This window comes from Heptranchias perlo, chromosome 3 (assembly GCF_035084215.1).
Source record: "Heptranchias perlo isolate sHepPer1 chromosome 3, sHepPer1.hap1, whole genome shotgun sequence".
Lineage (NCBI taxonomy): Eukaryota > Metazoa > Chordata > Chondrichthyes > Hexanchiformes > Hexanchidae > Heptranchias > Heptranchias perlo.
In genome coordinates, this window is record NC_090327.1 from 9,312,029 (window position 1) to 9,338,092 (window position 26,064).

The 26,064-nt window shown below is 39.9% G+C and overlaps 1 protein-coding gene and 1 long non-coding RNA gene across 3 annotated transcripts; one reads left to right on the forward strand and one right to left on the reverse strand.

Moving 5' to 3' along the window:
* Positions 1-866: 866 nt before the first annotated feature.
* On the reverse strand, positions 867-5,511 carry LOC137305938 (uncharacterized). Its single transcript, XR_010958790.1, has 4 exons — positions 5,380-5,511; positions 4,731-4,959; positions 2,532-2,641; positions 867-1,191 (listed from the first exon to the last, which is right to left on the reverse strand). It is a non-coding gene; the product is annotated as an uncharacterized lncRNA (long non-coding RNA).
* Positions 5,512-6,641: 1,130 nt separating this feature from the next.
* Positions 6,642-16,107, forward strand: osr2 (odd-skipped related transciption factor 2). 2 transcript variants are annotated; one of them, XM_067974915.1, is made up of 4 exons: positions 6,642-7,005; positions 13,320-14,029; positions 15,119-15,218; positions 15,747-16,107. In XM_067974915.1, exons 2-4 carry the CDS (start codon positions 13,374-13,376, stop codon positions 15,819-15,821), a joined length of 831 nt encoding a protein of 276 aa, XP_067831016.1. In that variant the 5' UTR covers positions 6,642-7,005; positions 13,320-13,373; the 3' UTR covers positions 15,822-16,107. The 2 variants fall into 2 exon arrangements, with proteins under 2 accessions (XP_067831016.1, XP_067831007.1); XM_067974906.1 differs by having other exon boundaries at positions 6,644-7,005; positions 15,665-16,107.
* Positions 16,108-26,064: the final 9,957 nt, after the last annotated feature.

Sequence of the window (26,064 nt, forward strand, 5' to 3'; positions counted from 1 at the left end):
ATAAGAGCACGATGGAATGATGTTTTACGAAACAGATTGTTTTGCAAAGTGTCGGTACACAGGGGGAATGATATCATTCACAACTATTTGACACGCTATTTTGCCAAAACAAACGTCCTTTTGAGAATTGCACATAAGGGGATAGTTGGAACTTTTGTGCTGCAATCATTCCGTACGCAATTCAAGGGTTGAAATATTTGATTTGTTTAAACTAATAAGTTTTATTAAAGTAGGTGGGTGAACGCATTGAAGGGAAATTAAACACCATATAATGCAGACATAGAATTACATTGTTCCAAACCTCTTCCCATTTCGCCCAATATTTTAGAATTCCTAGTACTATGAAAGGCAGAATCCGAATGAGAGTTTGGTGATTTCGTTTGACTGTTGAAGGTTTATGTGCTTGTATACTCGCTATCTATATCTGTGATACTGTCCTCGCGAGAAGCTATAACACACACAGATCTGTCTAACGCGTACTTAAAACAAGTGAAGTAACAAAAAACAGCAAAAAAAAATCGCAAATGTTTGAAATCTGAGAAAATAAATATTGGAAACACTCAGCAAGCCAGTCAGCACCTGCGGAGAGAAAAGACAAGTTAACGTTTCAGCTGTAACACTTCAACTGATTTGTGATGAAGAATTACACCTGAAAAGCGAACTTATCTGTTTTCTCCACAGGTGCTGATTGACCGTCTAAAACTGTGGGATAATATCAGTCGCTTTTTAAAAATCCAATCTTTAAAATATAGACTGGGCTTCAGTGATAAACTCTGGGTTGTAACCAGTAAGCCAATACTTTAAAAAAAATACAATAGTAAAGCAGCTATTGAAAATTGAGTTTAATTCCTTACAATAGTCTCTAGTTGTTTGACAAAAGGGTGCAAATAACGCTGGTGAAAAGTCGCACTGTTGTTTAACTTCAATAAATGAGCTGGCCAGGTTTAGCATTAACAAAGTCTGTTATCTTATTTTAAAATGGGCCGATGCTGAAAATGAATAGAATGAAGCTCCTTCGTGCACTGATGGACTCAATTGAATACTCTTCAAAAAATAAATGTTGCTTTTTGAAATGGGTTTTAATCCAATGATGGGTCTGTCATTTACCCCACAATGAATGGGTCCGGTGTCTCGGTTTCACTTGATCACGGTCTTCAAACGGATCTCGCTGGAAAAAAGTGTTGCTGCAGCCTGGGCGCACAAGCAGTGCAGTATCGCGTTAAGAAACAATACACAGGTGTTAAAAAAAGCCTTAATGTGTCGTGTAAAGTAAAAAAATTACTGCTAAGATTAGTACCACTTTATAAGCATCGGTCGCTATGTGCCTAAAAGTTTGTTGCAAATATAGGGTGCATTTTAGTTTCAAATGAAAACCACCGAGAGACAAAATACAGCTTCGTTCAGGTTGTTGATATTTCGTTGGTTGTTTTGACATCTGACACCGCGGTGTTTGCCCAAATGTGTTTGAAGATGTTGGTGTGAGACAATGATTTGTGATTGTGTCTTTTGCCTCGACGAAAGCGAATAAAAATTCTTCCAAAACGAAATATTTTGCGAAGCAACTATTGCATCTTCTAAATACAAGCCCGTTTACTAATAAAGCAGTAACAATCGTTCGAACAATGTATCAGATGGCAGCGACTCGGTGGAATTATTTCCCCAGTGTTGGATCAGATCACGTTTTCACACTTCGTTAGCACCAAGTTTACGGGGCAAATTAAATTATTCACATCTGTGTTAAACTCTGCTTCACAAAAATGTTCCTTAATAGTGGAGATTATGAAACGAACTATATGGTTACTTCATCTGAAATTTGATATTTTGTTCTGCTATTTAAAAACAGTTATTAATAAAGGAGGCGAGAGAAATATACTTTATTTAGAATAAGAGCTGGGAAATTAAGCAATATTATTTGCATTTTTGACTGTTCCTAATGCAATACCGTGATGCCTTTGTTGTTCTAATGTGTTTTACTTAAAATCAAAAACTTCTAAAGTAACCTTGTTACTGCGCCGCTACATGTAACGGCTTATGTTAATCCATGTACCAAAAATCCTAGGTAAAATTTGAGGGGATGGTCGTCATTCGAAAATCACGTGTTATATTTCGCTCTGGTTTAAATTTGTTGCGCATATTTTTCTTTTTAGATCATTGATTTTCTTAATCTGGCATGCATTAGTTCGTGGAAAATATTAAAGTTAAGTGCGTTTTGGGGAACTGGTTTATCGTTCCCTTCGCTCCGGCCCTCATTCCCTTTAGTGCCGCGTACTGGCCGCTGGGCGGCGCTCCAGTCCGGTAACCGCTGGCAGGTTTGCCACTGTTTGGTACCGCAGCAACCTGTCCTCGCATCCAGCACTGGTCCGGCTTTCAATCATTGGAGTCATGCATTTCTAAATCACCCCGAGCATCCATCTTTCATATCAGTAACATTCTGAAACACAACGGTGTCTTACAATAGCGCCGCGGATTGAAATTCTTTAAAATACCGAAATACCCGTTCGTTTTGGGTTTTTTAAAAAATAATTTCTTACCCATTTCATGGCAGTTACATCTTTCAGGATCCAATGTGCCGACTAAATCGCTTCACGTCATGTCATGAATGACCGATGTCGGGCATATTGATATTGCATTTGTTCTTGCCCTGCAGTTTGAAATTGGTACCGTTATCATTTTGTCGATATCCCCATAAAGAGCTAGCCAACCAGGAACTAGGAAACGTTACATTTTAGTCACGTCTGCGTTTTCGCTAAAAGTGGAGAAAGTGTATCCCTTAAAGATTTACGCTGAGAATTGGAAAATACAAAGAATAAGGGAAACTGAACGTGAACTATGGAGCAAAAATAATTATTTAAAACCCAGCCTCCGTGTGTGTGTGCTTCTAAATTGAAGTGATCCCAATAACAATAGTGATTGAGAAACGTGCCATGAAGCCTTTAACATTTAAGTTTGTTTAGATATTCAACTATTGATACCGAGTGTATGTTGGCATCGTGGCAGGTCCGCTCTCAGAAACACTGAACGTTCTGTACATTTAACAAATACCCATAAATAGGTTTGGCTTGTGGGGGATGACCTCACACAGTGTTACATCTCTGTGCGTTTAAATAGCAAAATGCTCATCAACTTCGGAATTAGTTCAAAATACAAACTTATTAAATGTGTTTTTGGTACAATAAAACACCCTTCCTTCTATTTGTTCACAGTCCCCATTAGCTTTAATTAATTATGCGCTAGAGTGCACGTGATTTAAGACGGAGTCTGTCCGTGAAAGGAGTTGGATGAAGTTTGTTTTATACTGAATTTCACCCGTAATTTTCCAGATTGGATCTGATAGCTAGCGTGGGTGGAAGGAAACGTGGTTGGTTAGCAATAGGGCAAATTGTTTATTGTGATAATAGAATTAAGACGTTTAGGTTTTAAAAGAACGAGCTCCAGCCTGGTTATACTTGCATTGTGATAGACACCGTCTATTAGGTTAATAAACAATCACTGCTTTTTGAAAGGCAATCGATTCTTCTGATCAATAAAACTTGTTGACTGCGTTACATTAATATAAATGCAATTGTGCTTGCGCCTTCTAAAACCGCTGTCATAAATCGGATACATTTCGTGTACTGAATGATTTTGGATCTATTTGATTTAATTTTTCAAATCGCAAAAAGCAAGGCAGCAGCCAACTACTGAAATTATTTAAATAAATTATTAATAACTTTACACTTTATACCAAAATTCAATTTCTGATATTTTGTTGTATGTTTAATATTTTAAAAAATATTTACGAAAATCAAATCGAATGTGTTTTAAAGGGTCTTTTTTTCAATACTAAGTTAACACGTATAATGGCAAACAAAATAATGCTGCCTATTTGGAGAAACCTGATCTGACAGGCTGGCAAATGGATTGGCTACTTATATTTACTAACCACCGTTAGCTCATGCTTACTTAAAATGCTATTGAGCTTAGTACATGTTCATTTATATTTGTATCTATGTGCTTAAAGTTAAAAGAAAATTAATCCTAATCAGGTTTGGCATTGGCTGAAGTTTATCGCGTTGTTGGTGGTTTTTCAACGACATAATATGGAAATGTACAGGGGTCACTGGCAAAAACCAGTCCAATAAAGCGCAGTAATTATTGTTGAATAACTACGTTCCTGAAAATATTAATGTTGGTGTCATCGGACATATTTTAGATTTCAGAGCAAATCGCTTCACAAAAAGTGAATAAATATGACTTTGATGTATTGTCGACTTGTATAACTTGTCTGCAGCATTAAAAGGGTGCTCAGTTTGAGCGCCATTGTCGCCGTCGATTTTATTTGAAAAGCCTATAACTGCAGTAAATTAGTACAAAAAAAGTAAATCGCCCACGATTACATTTCTCAAGTTATTTTGTCCGCATCGTTTTCATCTCGCCGCTAAATCGGTAGGAGTTGCACCTAGCTCACTGGGAATTCCCTGATACCTCAAAGGAAATTGATCTGAAAATGACAGATATTTGGACAAAGGGGGTTACTTCGCTGTAATTGAGGGTGGTGTAGACTTAAGGTGCTGGAGGATGTGTCGATTCTCTCTTTCTAGGGTTACAAGGACGTGTCAAGGACATGTGAGCGTATGTAACACTAGTCCGCTTCCACACACTACAAACGCACACGCATCACAGCAAAGTTTTCAAGACAGATTTACAGCCTTGATATCAAACCTTACCAATCTCCCCAATAGGATACCTACATAAGCCAACTACTGGTGAAAAATGCAGGCACAGATCAGAGGTACACCGTGTGATAGACTAAAGTCACAGTCTGATGTCTTCACCCGCCTCACCAGATGCTTAGCTTGGTAAGGTTTATTTGAACAAGCACATGCTCAGCTCTTTTTCATCCACTGATTTTCTCAAGTCCCGGAGTCTAGCGCTAAACATAACTTCGTTTCACCTTTGCGTTCACGTGGTGTGAAATTCCTGGAAAAAAATATATTCAGTGAGTCACAATGACAGAACTGTGTTTAAAAATAAAGATCAATTTGACTCTCGCACTATACCAACACAACGCAATTCACTCAAGTAGAGAAACTGCGGCGGTCAAATGTGAAAGTACAGCAGGAGTGCGACATCAGATAAAGGTTAGGATCATTAGAAAATATTGTTCTAGTGATTAATGCACAGCTTTAATTGAACTAAGCGGGCCTTTGGGAAATAAGGGTTTAATGGGTCATCTGAGGGGAGGAAAATAGGACATTTGAATTTTTGAGATTTCTGCCTCAGCTTCGCTTGTGTCAGTTGAAGCAATACTATTTCCGAAGTTGCCGTACAGCTGAATAGACGGGGAGATTATTTTAAAGTCTTTTAGTATATTTTCACTTTCTTTAAAATAACTCAAACCTTGTTATTCTACCAGTTCCAGGCGCCTCGCAATATTTACGTTCAAATCCTTTAAATAAAGCAATCCTATTTTCTCCAATGACAAAACAAAAGCGTGCATTCCTTGCAACGATGAAGCGAGTGTTTTGTTGGTCTGTGTTAGCAATACGGTGTCTCCAGGTAAGTGCGCTGGGTGAGAAACTCTGAAACCTTAATGTAATTGTAACAATAAAGAGGGGAGGTGGGAAAGAGTAGCCGTGTCCTTAAAGACGCAGGATTCCTCCTGAGTGTGCCTACGGGATCTGTTCATTAAATATATATATATGTATTTATGGAATCCCTGCTATATTTTATAATGCAACGGAGAGCCATCCAATCAAATACTCGGAGTGCTTGAAACTAATCTGATTTAAAAAAAAGAATAATTTGTCAGCGGTAATTGTAAATTCGCTGCCTTTAAAGGCGGAGAGACGACAACAACACAGAGTTAGAGTTCGTCGTATCTCAAAACGTTGTATCTTTGAGGCACCCATCTGAACTTTAAAGGGAATTTCATGACACTTTTTATTAAGCTGCATTCATGCAACAATTCAATACCAAAAACTCGACACACATTAAACGCCAGCGGGCATGAAACATATAAAATGAATGTAATTTAATGGGAATGAATATAAAATAATACATAGAAATCAACAGATATAAAAATAAATTGTCCAGATCGGAGCGTTCATTTGCGATGGGAAGTTGGGGAGGGGGGGAGTGAAATTTTACACCGATTATTTTGGAAGGTAATCGCCCCCCCTATTTACTGCTACTTCCCTTTTGTGTTAAAATGGACATTCATCGGGTGGTGCACCGGGATCCTGGGGCAGTCTGTTACTTTTTTGTCCTGAATTATTCGTGTGATTCGGTCTTTCAAATTGCGTGTAAGATTAGCAGATTTTTTTAATGTAGATTTCCAAACCCGATCTTTATTCATTCAGAAATGTGGATGCTCAAAACCAGATTTTGTGTTTTGTTTATTTCCTCCGTGGAATTGTTTTCCTTTTGACTTTCTATTCAATCACCCTTATTAATCCGGTCGAATTGTTTTTTTTTTGGCACAAATTTCCCTCTCCAGTCTTTGACATCCTAGACAAATCGTATTATTTTTTTTAAAAAGAGACTGTTGTCCCTTTAAGGACGTGTTGCTATCCAAACAGAAGTAAACACATTACTGAGACATTGAACCCATGTCAATAATCACTGCTGGGGTTAATCATCCTCCCGGCTGTGCGCAGGCGCGCTGCCTGCACTGGGCTGCAGTGAAATGTGATGGAGCTGGAGACTGAGTTCAGTGGGAAACCGGAGTGCAGGAGAGAAAAGACACACCGTCAGTCCCCGATCATAGCCCGTAACCCGGCTTTTTTTTTAAAAAAACCTCCACACACACCCACCCACGGCTACTGTAGAACAAGCCTTCCGAGTCTCTTCTTGGCAGAGCATGCGGTCGTCTAGCAGGGACAAGTTGGAGAACTTTTACTGACTCGGCTGGATGGTTGCACCCTTGACGTTGTGGATTAAATAGTATACTTTTTTTTTAAAAAAAGGTTTATTATTGCCCATCGCTGAAACTGTTGGAAACTTTGGGGATCTCTGTGTCATCGGGTAAGGTTTTTTTTTAACGTGTGTTGTCTTGAAATACTGCAACAATAAAAATGTGCGGAAAGAGCCAGAATAATTTTGTTTGGACGAAGTCCTTAGATGGAGGCAATCCGTTCGGATCAGAAATTCCAAGGCAAAACCCTTTGCAATAAATTAGATTCTCTCGTGTTTGTAATGGCGTTTAAAGCGAGATCTTTATCTAGGCTGAAAACATAATTATTCATTTGCACAATTCCGACAGCAGTAAAGCTGTGTGCAACCTCTGTTGTGTGTGTGTGTGTGTGTGCACTGTGTATATAAAGCAACGACTTGTGACGGAGGTTTCGGTCTTTCGCCTTCCCCATTGAGGCCAAGGACTCTGATCAGTGCAGGAAACTAACACTACATCCTGGCACCAATAAACACTGTATAACTGAGATTCATTCTAGAACTGCTAACCCCGCTGATAGCTGCGGAAAGCAGTGCAATAGCACCGCCGCGCCTTTCATGTGTGTGCCAGTCGGTGGCTCTGTCGAAAGAAAACTGTTAGCCAAGAACAATAGGAAATGGGAAGGCGCTTTTGTTGCATTAATCAGTCACTTATTACAGTGACATTGAATTGAGGCCCCCAATTAGAAAAGTAAATCGGTTTTATGTTTTATATATATATATGTTTGTGTGTGTGTGTGTGTGTGAATGTGTAAAAACCTAACTCAACCAATACAATCTTCGCATATCTCAAAGTGCATCAGCCACAGTTTGTGTTTGTTTCTCTCTTTCCCATTTCTTTGCTTTGCTCATCCCAGAATACCGATTTGCCCCATTTTAGGTATAATGATCAAAAGTGGCCTCCTCTCCTTTCAGAATTTTATTTCATTTATATTTTATATGAAATATTGTAATTACAATTTTCGTATTTTAATTTCAATTATCAGGTTAAAGTAGAGGTGTTCTCTGCCGTCCCCCTCAGCCCCCAAATATGTGCATTTCTCCACTATAAACTGTCTAATGATGATTGCGTTTGCCCCATGCACCAGTCCCCGCTTGGATACCACAAATTCTAAACACTGTTGTTGGGATTGTTAAAACAATTGGAATACTGTAAAGGTAAATTTTCTCCATAATTTCTGTTTTCCTCCCATCACGATAGTTCACTCCCCCCCCCCCCCCCCGCCCCCCTCTGGATTCCAACTTTTAAGCACTTTTCATGTGAAACGATTTATGGCTGGAATCCTTTAGCGGTGTACAGCAAAGCTTCCCAGCGGCGAAGTCAATGGCATGGCGTTGAAGATCCCCGGCGACTCTCATCTGATGTGTTGACGCTCTGAGTTCGGATAGATAGGGAGGGTTATTTGGTGAAGTTACACAGTTGTGACCTCACACGTTGACTTTGGAAACCCTAAAGAACTGCGAAAGTAACCGTGTTCTGTTCCTCGCCCCGCCATCTCTCAGCCTCTCTCTGGTTGTTTTTCTCTTAGCTTAATTGACCGGGTTAATCTGACGATAGTAGAAAAAAAAATGATCAATTAGAAAGGGCGATAAAGTGACACGCTGTGCTCATTTTCCAACTGGTAAATCACACATTCATTAAATGCCTAAAGTCGGGGAGGGCCACTTGGTGATGTTAGTTTCTGTTTATAAATGGCAAGCGGAATGCTCTCATTCATGAAACGGCATTAGTCCAACAGAAGATTTTCCTAAACGATCCGAGCTAACATAGCTCAATAAATATTTTGCATCTTTCAATTTATTTAGATATTCGCCCATATTCCAGATTACCCATTTTTTATGCAGAGACAGTCACAATTGATGTTCGATTATGGAAAGAGATTTCCACACACGCGGGCACACACACATAAAGTGAGGGTCTTTCTAATTCACACTAATGTCCCATTTCTAACATTATCGCATTGATTGTAAAAAAAAATTAAGAACGTTAATAATGATCGCATTAGTCATTTTAGTAAGCAGCCTGGAAAAATTAAATATAAATGTTTCTTTTGCCCTTTTCAAACCTCTTTATTTTTATGTGCCTTTCTGTTGTACAGTGCAGCTTGACTCCCTGTTACATATTTATAAAATAGCATTCACGTTTCCTAGAAAGGGGCACAAGGTATCACGTAGCCTGGCTGTTAAATATCTTGATGGGGGATGGAAGGAGAGGGAAAGCTAAAGAAACCTCGGTTTAAATTTTAAGTGTTTTGCTAAGTTTTTTGATTTTAACAGATTTGATGGGGTGTTTTTAAAGGTGCACCGGGCATATCCCAATTACTAACATGTAGCAGCAGCACTAAATTAAACTCAGAAGACGCTGTAATACATTTGGGAATTCTCACAGGTATAAAAGGGACTCACAAATCCTATACAACAGGAGAAGGAATGGGAAATACAGCATTAGGAGACGTTAACCCGGATAACCTCAGAGGGATCGAGGGAAACTGTCGAGATCTCACTGTAACTCTTCAGTGAATCTGCCTCGCTGTTTTACAGCTGTTTTAAGGATTGTATTACACACAATATTTCCCACAGAAAAAAAAAACGTTGAATGAAGGAAAGCACTCTGGAGAGCATGCCTTGCAATGTATTCTCCGTCTGGATTTATTAAAAAAAAACTGAAAGCATTTATTCTTGTAACTGATAAGAGCGGCCCTGTGTTATTTCCACTAACAACCCCACAGTTAGTGAATTCGGTCAGAATCGGTCCTTTGTCAAAGATAGGGACACGAAAACGCGAAGCGATTTTCATAGAACACCTAAATATGCAATTAACATTAGAAATGACGTTACATTCAATAAATCAACCTGGTGAGCAACAGCAAGTGAAGTACAAACCGCATTGACTGTGGATTCTCCTCAGTGACTGGACCATAGCGACACAAGGCTATCTCCCAGTTCGGTTTTTTTTAAACATCACACGAGCAATTTCAAGGAAAAATAACAAACTCAACATACTGAACAAAGTATCATCTTTTTGGAATTTCTCAAGTATTTTTACACTTTATTCAGCCACCGCTTCTTCAATGTCAGAACACTTTGGGTCACATTTATTAAGGCCTCGGAATAAAATAACTTTCAGGTTATACCAGCTTCCCATTCCCTTCCCTCGCCGGATTCCTACGTGCAGTCTGTAGAATCATACCTGACCTTTACTTGTCATCTTTTTTTTTTGGGTGGTGAGTCAAAATTGGTACTTGGTGAAATTTGAAACAAGTTGATACTTGCTTGAGGCAATAAGGCTAAGGAGGTTTGGGATCGTCGAGTAGGCTAAGGAATGAGTGTTTTGGGGATGCATTTATTTGTTGCTAGTTCTGTGTCGCAGGAATATGCCGCGCTTAGCTGGAGGCGTGTGAAGACGCTGGGGTGTGAGAGATTCATTCGCTGGGAATATTCTCAAACAGGTTTACAACTGTAGTTTCGCTCCAGTGCTTAGAACTGAACCCGCTGACAGTCACTCTCACACACCTCTCACTAACTCACAGGACAGCAACAGATTTCTCAGGCTTCGCTGAGAGCAGAATAAAAAAAAACATGGGCTCGTTCCACTGCACTGAGCGGGCACTCAATGCTGCAAGCAAGCCGACAGAATCTGTGGAGGAAAGCACTATTTTGCCTCCAGTCCTTACTTCTGGTACTTACGTGAGGACATTGGGGTCCACCCGTAGAACTGACACCAGCCAAAATATGCGCATTAGCAGATTAGAGATGGGAGAATACTGGGAGATGAAATACAAATGAGGGAATAGCTATTAGATGAACAAAAACGTGCAATGGCGATTTTTAAAAATAGCAAACAGGTAATGCAAGTCCAAGATTTTTGGGGTCCATATTAGAACTGATCGTTTAATCAAAGCTTACCCATCTTTCTTCATTTAACGTACTTTTGTTTCACAGTATATCATAGGGTGATTTCTGAAGAGGTAATCTAACGATTAATTGTTCCGAATACACAATGTAGAAATGAATTTCACTTAAATTACCACTTCTGTATGGATGGAGCCCTGAGTTGTCTGATTAAAGTGGATTTAAAGAGGCCTTTATAAATACAATGGGATTAGCATTCCTAGAAACTGATTTTATCACCCCCCCCAAAAAAAAATCAATTGGCAATAGGCGTTTATAAATTGGTTGATAAAGTACTAGAGGCTTACAATTGATAAGCATAATCATGGTGAGGAGACGAGCTGGGACAGATAACACCTCACCTCACCTCCCCCACCCCGTAGGAATCAGGATAACTCTGTAAACGGAAAGTTGACAGGGCGATGTAATCAGACGGAGAATGTCATCTCGGTTCTTCCAGGTCAGTGCAGAGGAATTCAGCCTCAGCCCGAACTGAGCAGCTTGTGTTTTAAAAAGGGGTGCAGATTTAAATCACAATCTGACAGAATGCGATTTGAAAAAGAAAAAAGAGCATTTCAAGGGCCATCAATTCTCATGGCGGCGTAGTTACATTCATCTCATAATGTTTGTGAAAACTTTGCAACATTATCCTTTCTTGAGGAGTGTTGTTCTGACGCCCGAACACAGACCCTTGTGGGTTTCTTTTTATGTGTATCGAGCAGTTACAATCTGTACGCCGAGCAGTTTAAACTCCTAAAACATTTAAAAAGTTTTTTTTAAAAAATAGAACTGGGTGTGTGAGCATTCACAATTTCAATATTCAGCTCGCGTATTTTAATCCCGAGACCCACGTCGTATCATAACGCCGCATTCACTGTCATTTAAAATAATCTTTAAAATAATTTCTTCAAACTTCATCTGCATTATCAAGGGGAGCAGGTTTCGCTCTCTTTCGTTAGGTAAAATACTGTAATAAACAAGCAAAGATCCCGTTTCCTGAGACATGTTCACGTTCCACAATTTATGATTTTTAAAAAGTTTCAGATTTGAAATGTTTTATTATTTCAAATTCTCCACTTGATAATGCACAGGGTTAAAGCCCGATCAGAACCAATATCCAATTAAACACTTTCGCTGTTGAAATATAAAAATCCCCATTATCTTTTAACTCGTACGCCACGTGTATGAACTATTTTTATTTTTCCACCCCCAAAAAAAATGTTGAGCTAAAAATTCTCTTTTTTTTGAGTAAAACGAACATGTTTCACTCCGTGGAGAATCTCGGCCTAGAAGTGGGTTTGTTTAGAGCACGAGGTACCGGAGAAGTGTTGCTTTTTTTTTCTCTCCCTTCAATTATCTTGATGAATGAGTTGTTCCTGAAGGAAGAAAAATAAGCAGCTCAGTTCGGAACCCGTCAGCTCGGTCCGCCACCTCCCACGGCTCGGCCTCTTGTCTCCGGAATGACACTATGTGCAACTTTCACAATTTCTCACAAACCTTTCAAAACGTGTGGGGTTTTTTTTTTGTGGGGGTGGTGGGGGTGGAAAACTGCATTTGGAAAAAGTGCCACCTCCGCCGCCCGAGCAACATCAAAACTTCCTCGAAAGAGACCTGTATGAGTAAGTAACTTCTTCGGGGTATAACTCGTGTTTTCAAAGGACTAATATAACGGGTGGAATAAGTCCAGACCTGGCGTGTTTTCTGGTTAAGAAGCCACCCCCCCTCCCTCCCAACCACCTAGGATGGTGATCTACAAGGAACTTTTAATTGCCTCCCTGCATTTCGAAATGTTCGATTTTATTTGTGTTCGTAGCGTGTTTATTGACTGTTTCGGGCACCTCGTAAAGCGAGTGGTAAGGCATAAAGTCTCTTTTCCATTACAAACTGTTTGTGTGGGGCTAGCACAGGGAATGCTCGCTTGCAAAATAACCAGTTGCCATCTGCAAGTACTTTATTAATTATTTTTTTGTACCTTAGACCTCCGCATGTAACAAATCTAAAGTGAAGTCGTTGCTTTGCTTGAAGCGTTACACAAAACCTTTTCACTCTCTCCAGAAAGCGTATTTTAAAGCCAGGACGCCCGTTTTCTTGTACCACGTTAAAGTGCTTTTCAATGTATTTTGGGGGGGTTTTGTTTTAGTTTCAGATATATGAACGTCTCAAACAATTCCCCAAATCCTCGTCATTAGATAGGAGCTGAATACCAGTCCGATTGGTACATTGCCATTTCTTCTGTCATTTTCTCTGGGGGGGGGGGGGGGGGAGAGCGGATTTGAACCATCGATCGAGGCATTCCGTTTAAGCCCCATAGAAAATCGATAGGAACTATTCGTGATCCCGTAACATTGTCTCTGACGGAATGAAAACATTTTAAAATCGATTTAGACTGTTCAAGACAGAATTTCTCTTGTCGAGAATGGCCCAAACTTCCAAACTCTTCACCCTGCCTCACCTTTAGAGTTTAAAGACTGAATTGTCTCTCTTTCTGTTCTTTTCAGACGTTGGCGGAGGGAATTGTTCACCAGCTGCCAGAGTGTTACCATTCGACCGAAATGGGAAGCAAAACTCTGCCCGCTCCAATACCGCTGCACCCACCCCTGCAGCTGACGAACTATTCCTTCCTGCAGGCTGTGAACACCTTCCCATCGGCCGTCGATCACCTGCAGGGCTTGTACGGACTTAGCACGGTTCAGACCATGCACATGAACCAGTGGACATTGGGTTACCCTCACCTGCACGGAATCGCCAGGTCTACCTTCACCGAGATGGCTGCCGCCCAGGGGTTCGTGGACGGGAGGTTTCCATTCCCCGCACTGCCGTTTAGCACTCACGTCTTCCACCCAAAGCAAGGGACAGTAGCCCACGTTATCCCTTCCCTGCAAAAAGACAGGCCCCGCTTTGACTTTGCCAACCTGGCCCTGGCGGCCACCCAGGAAGATCCGCCAAAGCCTGGAGACTTTCCAAAGCTGAGCCCCGGTGTAGGAGGCTCTCACGGGGAGGTCGGTAAACTGACCCCGGACAGAAAACCTTCCAGGGGAAGACTACCGTCCAAAACCAAAAAGGAATTCATCTGCAAGTTCTGCGGCAGGCATTTTACAAAATCCTACAACCTCCTCATACACGAGAGGACCCACACGGACGAGAGACCCTACACGTGTGACATCTGTCACAAGGCGTTTAGAAGACAGGATCATTTGAGGGATCACAGGTTCGTACCCATCCCGACAAACTAAATCCACAAATTGTGCGACTAGTAATAGAATCAATTTGAACTCGGTGAGTCGTTAATAAATACATTTTTTTTGGTGTTTGAAAATACTTCCCACACGGGGATCACGGGGTGTTTTCTTTAGTGTGTGACAATAGTAATGGAAATTTATATCAGGATTTGTGATTGGGATTTTTTTTGAAGCTCACTACTGAAATACAGAAAACTGATTTAGCCAGTCAGGAGGGAACTTTTTTTTCATGAATGGGAATAATATTTTTTAAGAGGAACATTTTAATAATGTATTTATCCGATAACTGCACTACCCTCGCCCGTTGTTTAAAACAAATCACTGTGAAATGTAACTAAAAGGAACCCCACAGCCAAATCATAGCTACCGAGTAAGGAGAGGCGACAGAAATGTAGGTGAATTCGATAAACTAGTCACAAAGCCATGGCCAGGCATTTGTTATTATTGCATCCCCTGAATAATTTCAGCCCTGACCGTGAAGCCGTGATGTGGGCAGGGTGAACGGTCAGTCAGAGTTAACCGACAACAACTGATATTTATACAGCGCTTTTAACTGAGTAAAACATCCCAAGGCGCTTCACCAGAGCGATTATCAGACCAAAAAAAAAATTGACACTGAGCCACATAATTAGGACAGGTGACCAAAAAAGCTTGGTCAAAGAGGTAGTTTTAAGGAGCGTCTCAAAGGAGGAGAGAGAGAGAGAGAGAGGCGAGGAGGTTTAGGGAAACACATGGCAGAGGTATGAACCCTCCCCTGTGTCCCCTAGCGACCCTGGGGTTCTGTGCAGAGTTGCTGTCTCCTGAAGGTTGTCTGGGTGAAGATGGTAACGCGGCGTGGCGCTTCTGCGGCTGAAGGGGGCGCTGTCTCAGCGCCTTGCAAACGCCCTCAGGTCCTGAAGGTGGTCAGAGCAAGAACTGCAGGAAACTAACTAATCGCCATCAGCAAATTCAAAAAAAAAACACACACAGCAGCCAATGTGATCGACATATAAATTAACAGGCAACGGTGTATGTTTACGAACGCATTACTGAGAATTACCACTGCGTTGATTTTGCAGATATATTCATTCCAAAGAAAAACCTTTCAAGTGTCAGGAGTGTGGGAAAGGATTCTGTCAGTCAAGAACCTTAGCCGTTCACAAAACGTTACACATGCAGGTAAGGTCAACAGCAAGTTTCCGTATAATTTAAGCTCCATTACAGTATAAAAAAATAAATCTATGACAAGTCTTGTGAGAAGTGTTGTGGATTTTTTTTTTTGGGGGGGGGGGAGTGGGTGGTGGGGGGTGGCGGGGTAGGAGTTTTGTACAGACCACAATTTATTTAAGAAAAGTTGAACCATGTTTGGAAAATGTATTAAGTCTGTGGTAATGTTTTTGCGAGCCAAGACGTATTTTTGCTTGGTCTGTTTAATAGCGACCTTCTAATTAACAGTAAGCAGTATAGTTATTATTGACTTTTTAATATGACAAATTAAATTATATAAACAGTACACGATTATTCCAGGGCTCAGGACAATCACTGTAAAATAAAAGGAGATCAAGTAGTTTTCTTTTTTCAAAACAAAAAGGAATTAATCCTTTGCTTGCTTCAAATCTGAACAGGAATCTCCTCACAAATGTCCCACGTGCGGAAGAACCTTTAATCAAAGAAGTAACCTGAAAACTCACCTTCTTACCCATACAGACATCAAGCCCTACAATTGCGAGCAGTGTGGCAAAGTGTTCCGGCGTAACTGCGACCTGCGACGGCACAGCCTAACTCACACTCCCCGAGCGGAATATTGAGCGAACCGACAGCCAAGCCACTCCGCGTTACTTGAATTTGCTGTGAATACTTGTATAAAATAAATAAATAGCCAAAAAAAAAATGTACAGACAATAGCCACATTCATGTAATTCAATTGTTTTATACATATTCCTGTTCAAGTCAGAGCTTTCAAGATTTGTGTACATAAAATGTTTTTTTTTTACTTGTTATATTTCGAATCGGCAAATGAGAGAAATTGGAAGCATGTGAATAATAATAAAAAAATAAATGCCTTTTATCATTTCATCTTTTGTACTTTTTGTTCCAATTAGGTTCAATGGACATTGTAAAAATGGGGGAAAAAACAACGCCCCTACCCGGAAATATAAATACATAAACAAAAGCCAAAATAACATGACAATGTTCGCAACCAAGGCACTTTTAAGGAGACCGAGGAGCTTATTCAGATTTTTTTAAATGAATTTCGCACGAGTATTAATGGATTCCATCCCTTCCCTTACAATGTGAATGAATTCTATTCAGTCGGGATATGCCCTTCTTCAGTAATTGTTTTGATAAAGTTGTTAAATTCTGGATAAGTTGCAACAGCTTTTTGAAACGAAAGTATAAAACTGCGAACACTGATGTGGAGGCGAAGGCCCGTGTCCACACTACACATTCTGAGCCCAGTTATCACCGATTGAAAAAACAGGAGGCTTTTCTAATAACCACTGGGTTTAAATTCCTACTCAATCATTCCGAAAGGTAGTGAACGTGCCAGGAACACAATAAACTGCGAGAATGCAATTTTGCATTAGCTTCCCGTTTTGTACCTCCCAAAAGTTTCACGGGTTTGGCTAATAATGTGGGAGGGTGTAATTTTCTCTTACAGTCCAACCTCTGTACTAGAGGCTAGGGTTCATGAAAGGAGCTTTTTTTTAAAGCTTGGTTTTACTATTATAGGACGAAGATCATTGGGAAACCACAAACGCGAACACCTGGACAAACAGCTCCTAACTTCATTGTGACCGCTCCAAGGAAAACAATGTTCACAATATCTCCCTTCCACCGCCAAATTTACAATTATCATTTGTGAGCCATTGATGGTTCCCTTACTTTATGACTAATCTTCATTCGGAGCACGAAGTGACGCCCATTTTTATTGTTATTTTTACGAATCAGGCTTTTAAACGCATTGCAGTCATCAGATGAAAATGTCTCCCAACCCAACATAGAAAGAGGAAAGCTCTTCAGATTTGATACTATGTTTACTGCGAGCAAGAGGTCGCTTGCTCTATTATTCGCGAATAAAAACATTAATTCATTTTTAATAAAGTTGCGATAAGGATGAAAATAGAGAAATATATATATATATATACATACTCAATGCCTAACATTTAAGCTTTAACTGTTATATATTTTTACGTAGACTACAGCACACAAACAGGCCGTACGGCCCAACTGGTCTATGCCGGTATCTATACTCCATACAAGCCTCCTCCCACTTTACTTACCTCATCCCACCCTGCCCCCATATCCCTCTATTCCCTTCTCCCCCGTGTATGCTTCTATATATTTGATCCTCTTGGTGACATCCAACATATTAATTTTTCTGCAGTTCATATAAGGACTGCAACTATTGCGAGTGATCACAGCAAGATGGCTGCACATGAAAGGATTGAATGGAAAATAACCTTCCCCAAGGGACAACCTCTTGCAATGACTATAATATAAATATATTCGGCTTTGGTGATTTGATACCATAATTGGTTTGAAGACTAAAAGATTGAGTATAGCAAAGAGGTTCTTTATACTTTGGAGCGTTCGAATTGTCAATAAATCATTTCAATATACTGGAGCCAAAACAATGGAGCTCGCTGTTTAAATTACAGAGTGTACAATATTCTAAAAATGTTGCAATTTCATTAACCATTTGACGACTGTTGTTCCCCAATTAAAACATTCAATATATGCAAATTATCAGAGAGTTACATATAAAATGTAATGAACATATAGTAAATTGATGTTGCAGCCTTTATCAGCTTTTCGTTTTTTTTGACCTAATTTAGTCTATAGGTAGCTTAAAAAAACACCTGTTGCCTTGGGTGGTGGGGGGGGGGGGGTTAAAGCGGGGCTTACAATGATAAGAAGATGCATTCTCAAAATGTATTGATAAGAGAGTTAAGTTTATGGCGCACCAAATGACCAGTTGCACTGAACCCTGTTCTGAACTCACCGTTGGCAGGCGTTTTGATTGGAAAAGGCGCTTTCTACGTTTCATTTATATATACGAGCTCCCTGCTCTGGCCTGTCCTGCCCTTGATACTGTCTTCAGAAAGAATAGAAAATTAATTTTTTTTCATGTTTCCTGCGATGCCCAAATGCTTTTGCCGCTTCCACCCTAGAAAATTGGACAATAGTTAGGCTGAACAGGAAGGGCCCAATGGTTAATCCAGCGGCCTTTTGGGCTACATAAACAATGTAAAACTTCAGTTGGTTGAATTAAATTAATTGTTTTACACCGACATTTGAATTATGTTTGTTTTTGACCAATACTTGACCCAGTGTTATTACAGCGACAGACACGCAGGATTGACCTTATTCTCATCCAATTGCTCACGAGTTAATCTGAGTCCCCTGATTAAATCACGGTATTTTGTCATGTAACTATTGAACAGCACCGCGTCTGTGATCTTTGTCTTTTGAGTGTCCCTGCTGCTTTTATATGAGTGCTGTCATTTTCACGATGTGGTAGGTAGAACCCAAATATGTATGTATATTTGCATGATTTAAATGTTTAGTCTGTTAGAAAGGGTGATTTTTTAACATTTGGATATACAATATGATAAAGAACCCACAATAAAATACATCAATATATTTCCGTGTACTGCGCCACAACATAATGCTAACCGCATTACTGCCAGGCTTTTAATACTGTCACAAAAAACAGAAAATGCTGGAGAAGCTCAGCAAGTCAGGCAGCATCTGTGGATAAAGAAACAGAGTTAACGTTTCAGGTCGAAGACCTTTCGTCAGAACAAGAAGCTGTTTAAAGAGTTAAAATTTTTAAGCGAGTACAGAACCAGGTGGGGGGAAAGAACAAAGGGGACGGTCTGTGATATCAAACACGAGAAGGGAAACAGAAAATAGTGAAGGTGAACAAGGTAACAGAGACAAACGGAAATCCCGTCGGAGAGAAGAGCAAAACTTCTCCAAGATGGGCATTCCGTGAAGAGAAGATGCTGTGAATTAAACAAACACTCATTATTTGTATTTATTGAATCGTTTCTTCAAATATTTGGATGGTAGCAATTTTTGACTACAAATTGGCATCCTTAACTCTTTCTAAACCTCTAAATCTCGTATGGGAATTTAAGTGGGTAGGCGGAGGAAGAGCAATGTTAGGATCTGTCGCAGACAGAAGATTTGCGGGATACATTTCCTGTACTTTGGGTGAATCCCAATATTACAAAAAAGAGGCAAGCTTCACAGGAACTCTCGTGTGTATACAAGAAAAGGGGTATATGCGTATATACACACATGAATACATATACGTAACATGCGTATATATATACACATACATGCGCATATGTACAGACATAGACATAAAGGAAAAAAGTGATACAAAGAGATTAGCAAAAACATTCCAATTTAAACAACAAGGGAAAATTAATGTGTGAAGCACAGTGACCATGTTCTGAATCAAACAGCTGGAAACTGCATCTTGCTTTATTTTAAAGGATATTGTTGGGTAAGGTTTAAGAATTAATTACAGGAACTTATACATGTATGAAACGATACATGAAATACATTTATCTGCTTAGGGCTGATTGGTCAGTTATGTGCCGCAGAATTAAAACAGTAAGGTCTTGGACTTTCTGTACTTCGAGTGACAAGATAAAAACACCAACATTACTACAAACAAATTACTTGAGGTGACTGTTAGGAAAAAATCTCACTTCTCTAGACTTCCGCTCGTTTTCTTGGTCCTAATCCTTTCTCTGGCCAGAGCTCAGAGGGAAAGGGAATAAATGATTTGAAAATGTTACCTTTTTAATGAATTGCCTAATTGAATTATTTTCCAAATGTGCAGATCCTGCTTTTTCGCTTACCGTTTTAGAAAAAATATCGTATTTTCCCTGGAAACTCTGTGCAGTTTTTATTGTCATGTGTCGTCGCAGCTTAATGAGGATATTCATCTAGAATATAAATTACAATAATTTGGAATATATTTGACAAACAGAAAATTGGATGTACAGTACTATCTTGGTCGATTGAATAAGGATGTCCTAATAAATAACATAGTGTGAATTAAGAAAAAAATGACAAGAAGTATGATTGGAAATGACCCACTACCTTCTAAAAAATACCAACAGTTTTGGTTGAACTGCATATCTCAATTGTTAATCGATCAAACCTAAGCAAGTAAGTGTACTCGGTGCAAAGAGCCATGCATGTATAACTTCCAATATTTCATTATTACATTGTTTCTTTTGAAACAAATTGCTAAAACAGTGTGAGTGAATTCCGGGAAAAAAAGCAGGTTCATATTTCTCAAATATTTATGACATTGGCTCATGATAAAGAGGATCTGGAAGTTGTATCCCCAGGCAGTAATTATGTACCTTATTGTACATGCGAACATTTTCATTTAATTGGGGTTTCATTTAATGTCGGAAGGTTGTCATAAAGGAACAGAGGTTGCGATATAAAGGCGCTGAAGTTAAGGGACAGAGCCTTTTGCACTTGAGATGGCTGTGCTGCTTCAATTAGCTCACAAAAGCGGAGGACCCTTAAAAACATTTCTATGACGATTCACCGACGAAACCTTCGAGTTTCCCACTAGGACGGCAAAAAACGTTACGTCTCAAAGTCGCAACAAACCTTCAGTAAATTTATGCTCCAACTCTTTCGTATTTTACACAGGCGGAAACGTTGTGTATGCGTGACGTTTGTAATTTGAGATCAATTTAATGAAAGTGCTATATTAGTAGGCAATATGATAAACTCACTCCACAAAGCGAGGCTGACTAGATATCTCAACATATACAACGTAAACGGCGAATTGCGGTTTTTTGTAAGAATGTACATCGGTACATAGGAATGTACGGGACCGGAAAAGACCATTGTGGTAGCAAGTCGGTCCCAATGTTAATCTCAGGAATGGAGATTAGCATATCACAATGCTAAACTGTCATGCTCCATTTAAAACGACAACAGGGCCTTTCCGGGAGGAAACATATTCGGTATTAATATTTTTTTTAAATTAAAACGCTCAAGAAAATCATAAGAAATTAGCAGGCGATGTCAAATTTCTGTGATGTGAAAATACTGGAATCTCTTCATCTTAGTGTGATCGGTGTATATGTTTGATTTCCCCTCTTTCTGTGTTCTCTTTTGGGCATATTTTTTGTCTGTACGCTTTCTGCAACGAAACTGTAAATCTGTTCGTAAAGAATGACCTTCAGATTTCCTTACATAAAGTGCACAAAGAAAATTTTCTTTCATAATCTCCTTGCTTTCTTCTGTTGTATTAGTTGCATCCTTAACGACTCTTTAAGCATTAATTGAAGATGATGCATTTTCTACATTATTTAATTTCGCTTAAAAAGGACCCCAAGGAAATATATGGTTATGCAGACTAACAATATTCAACCACCAACATGTCAACAAAAAACTTTACAAGGACATTTTCTTGGGCAATGAAGCACATAAGAGCCTATACAAGTGAAAGTGAGCTTTATCATAAACGACAGACAAATGTGATTTCCAACCTCTCATTCATCAAGATATTTCATTATAATTCATGTGTGATTGAAAATCATCCTCATCGCCCGGAGGCATCTGGGGTAAGAGTTCCTCAGTGTCATATGTGTACTAAAATCATAAACATATTCTTCATAAATGGGGTTGTTGTTTCGTTACAAATAGTGCACATAGTAACTCTTCCCCTCTCTCACGATATGAATTGAGGCTAACCTTGGGTTTTATTGGGTTTCCAAGGTCAGTGCTTTGTGACTATTAATAATGGCAAATTATCATGTTTGGGTTGCAAATGTAATCTCTATAATATGGAACTAGATTAAATTGCAGTCATAATGCGGTAACAATTCCTCTGATTGTGCAATAACAACCCTAAGTGGCTTGGTGATTTTCACTGTTGGGTATTTCTACCCAAATGTTACAGAAGGGGTTTACGATTCCTCTAGGAATACTGAACAGGGGAAATTTTCAGGAAGACATTTAGATATCGCTACACAACACGACGCCACTCCTACGTTACTGAAGTTAACTCGTGAAATTTAAACCTTTGGAAAATCCCGGTGAGTTAATTGACGAGCAAATTATTGAATAGCAAAGAATTGACTAAATAAATCATGCACGCCATAAACCGTGATGGACTTTTTAACGGTACCTTTGAGTTTCCAAGTACGATTCATCAGGTCTTATCATTGTTTTGATAACAATCCCACTGTCAGTACAGCCCGCCAACTCCTCTGTGCAGCAATAATTTTTTTAAACCAGAAAGAAATTCAAAGTAAGCTCGTAATGTATAATATTTTTGCTTCGGTGTTTTCTTCCACTGTCGCTATCTCATTATTATGGTTCTGATTGCTATTGTCTTTGCCCAGTCGAGATAAAGGGAAAACTTTCATGCAATCACAATCAGATCAAAGCAAAACATCCCACTGTTATATGTCCAGTCACCTCTGAAAACCTAATCTAAATATAAAATCTCTTAGCAAACCAACTGTGGGTTTATCATAATCTAACTAAATTAGTACTATTACTTAGTTATTAATATCCTGATGATATCGACAAAAACACGGCATTAGATTATGTCCAATTAGTTAGTGCTGACTCGGAAGGTTGTTTATCATTTGAATGGTAACTAGTTGTAAAATACACACAGTATTACTATCTAGTCTGGTGAAATGTAGAATCCGATTCGAGACCATTTCCTGCCCTGGTTTTTAGTAGTTCACGAAATCTTGCCATTTTTATATATCTAGCCATAGAGTTTACGAAATGTATTCACGAAAACAGTTGGCCCCAGTTCCCTCTTCTAATTTTCCCTCCAGTCTGTTTCGAGATGAATTAGCAATACTGGATTAGAAAAGTGAAACTGATATAAAAGGAAGCCTAGCAATAAAGATGAAGGAAGAATCGAGATGAGATGATCACATCGTAGGAAGCTGTCACATTTCATCGCTTTTAATCATAGTCATAACATCATAACCAGAGCTGGTTAATAGAGTGCCTCTTCCTATACAGCATTTCTTATCAAATTTATACTGTTTGTGGAAAGGCGCGATTTCAGTTTATTTATTGTGAAATAAATCAATGGTCGCATTAATCTTAAGAGTAACAATATTCTGCTCCATTATCAAACAGAAAGTGCGGGTTGTTAATTTTGTTAAAATGTGCGCTGCTAGCCGCTTGTTATATTTGAGTCACAGATAAAGGACGTGACCGGTGAGACTACGCGTTATTTGTATCCGAAGAGGCAAATTGTTTTATCTCCGAAGCAAGCGTGAAGGCAGAGGGCTCTGCGGTCAAGTTTTAATAACGTTTCAACCCTTTTTGCATTTACTGAAGTGGGGAATGTGCAGACAGAGCACTGGACTCTGATCAAGAGCAGCCAAGTGCCAAAATAGTTCAGCCTCACCTCCCATTAACCAATTCACTTTTGAAAACGGTGTTAGTAAAACTTGATTTAATGCAAATTGAAGTTTTAAGTCAAAACGAGTGACGCGACCCCTTTCCAAGTACGTCGTATTCGTGCTTTGAAGAGGCTTCCTCCTCTTTGGCCGGGGGTGTAGAAATTGGGAGAGCGTGTTCGGCGCTGACTGTACTACTGTAGCTATTGCATGTAACTTGATTGTGGGGCACTGTGCAGAGCCGGTTTACTGGCGACTTCTGAAGCTGAACTCCAGGAATAAATCGCCGATCTTTTTTGATTGAACAGGTGTGAGTGAGATATTGGAAGTTTGAGATATCCTCAAGGATTTTGAGTGTACATCCAAGCTGCTCCCTTCTCCACGATTAGACATTTAGCTGTCAGATAGCCACAACTGTCAGCGAAGGGCGAGATATCCCTTCCTTTTCCCCCCTCTATCTTTCACATCGTTTGTTTTCATTTCTGGGAAACTGTCGCTTTTTTATTTCTCTCGTTAACAGAGTCACCCGAGAAATAAATGGGCGGGGCACCAACCGATCAGAACAAAGTTGTGGACACACATTTACAAACTTAACTAGCTATGATGTACTCAAAGCAACGTTGAAAACTTTGATTCTTTTTGAAAATCTTGACGTGGCCGGCGGATCTTAAGGTGTTAAAACCGGACTGAAGCCATTTATTCTGCAGGTCACGGGGCGGGGAGTGAATTTGCTGCCTGATAATTTGCATCAACTGCTACCATTCCTGTTAAATTTCAGATAGCAAATGAGACATTATTGTGAAATGACATTCTAGTGAATGTGTCACCTTCCAGTGTTCGTATTCTGCCCCTTCCGTCTCCTTTCCTATACCTTTTGGGTACCATGGGCAACCTTGGCATCCTATATGACCCTGAGATGAGCTTCCAAACATATATCCGCTACTTCCACCTCTGTAACATCGCCTATCTCCGCCCCAGCCTCAGCTCATGTGCTGCTGAAACCCTCATCCATTCCTTTGTTACCTCCAGACTTGACTATTCCAATGCTCTCCAGGCCGGCCTCCCATCTTCCACCCTCCATAAACTTGAGCTCATCCAAAATTCTGCTGCCTGGATTCCTAACTCGCACCAAGTCCCATTCTCCCATCACCCCTGTGCTCGCTGACCTGCATTGGCTCCTGGTCTAGGAACGCCTCACTTTTAAAATTCTCATCCTTGTTTTCAAATCCCTCCATGGCCTCGCCCCTTTCCTATTTCTGTAACCTCCTCCAGCCCTACAACCCTCCGAGATCTCTGCGCTCCTCCAATTCTGGCCTCTTGAGCATCCCCGATTTTAATCGCTCCACCATTGCTGGCCGTGCCTTCCGCTGCCTAGACCCTAAGCACTGGAATTCCCTCCTTAAACCTCTCTGCCTCTCTACCTCTCTCTCTACTTTAAGACGCTCCTTAAAACCTACCTCTTTGACCCAGCTTTTGGTCACCTGTCCTAATATCTCCTTATGTGGCTCCGTGTCAAATTTTGTTTGCTAATCGCTCCTGTGAAGGACCTTGGGACGTTTTATTACGTTAAAGGCGCTATATAAATGCAAGTTGTTGTTATTGTAACTCATTGTGAACAAATTTTGGAAGCCAATCAGGAGATGTGTATAAACACGAGCATAACTTAAAACGTAAAAGAAAACGATTCAACCCATAAAAGGCAACGTCGATGTGATGTAATTAGTTGTGATATCTGCTCATATCCAGCGAGATAATGTGATTCCTGACAGCAGATTGGGACACTAGGACCCAAGCAGCATTCTCTCCAACGAAACCATCGTTTCAGGAATTTAGAAACCTTTTCAGATTTATTCGGGGATTGATATAATTTCCCCAACGCCTGCTCTATCACAAAATATCGATATGATTTCCCCAACGCCTGCTCTATCACAAAACATCGCACAGAAAACTAAAACTTCTTTCAGCCCAATGCTTCTCTTGAAAACAAACATTGTCTGGCTTGATTCAACAACTTAACAGCCACAAAGCCTCACTAACAAGGTCGTACGTCAATAAACTGGTGATTTTTGATATCAAAACCCTCTTCACCGGTTGCGTACAACATGCAGTCTGGCTGGGTATGAGTTTCATGCCGCATTTTTAAAATTATGCACGAGGGGTTCGCCATCTAGGTATGAAACCAATATTAAACTTCTTGCACTTGACACAACTTTGCTTTTAGATATTAGCCGTAGCTCAGCGGTAGCACTCTCGCCCCCCGAGTCAGATGGTTGTCGGCTCAAGCCCCACTCCAGAGACATTGAGCACGTAATCCAGGCTGACCCTCCGATGTAGTATTGAGGGAGTGCTGCACTGTTGCTGTCTTTCCCGTGAGGTGTTAAGTGGAGGCCCCGTCTGCCCTCTTGGGAGGACATAAAAGATCCCATGGTCACCATTTCCAAGAAGTCATGATGTGGAGATGCCGGTGATGGACTGGGGTTGACAATTGTAAACAATTTTACAACACCAAGTTATAGTCCAGCAATTTTATTTTAAATTCACAAGCTTTCGGAGATTTTCTCCTGAGGAACATTTGCCTGAGGAAGGAGAAAATC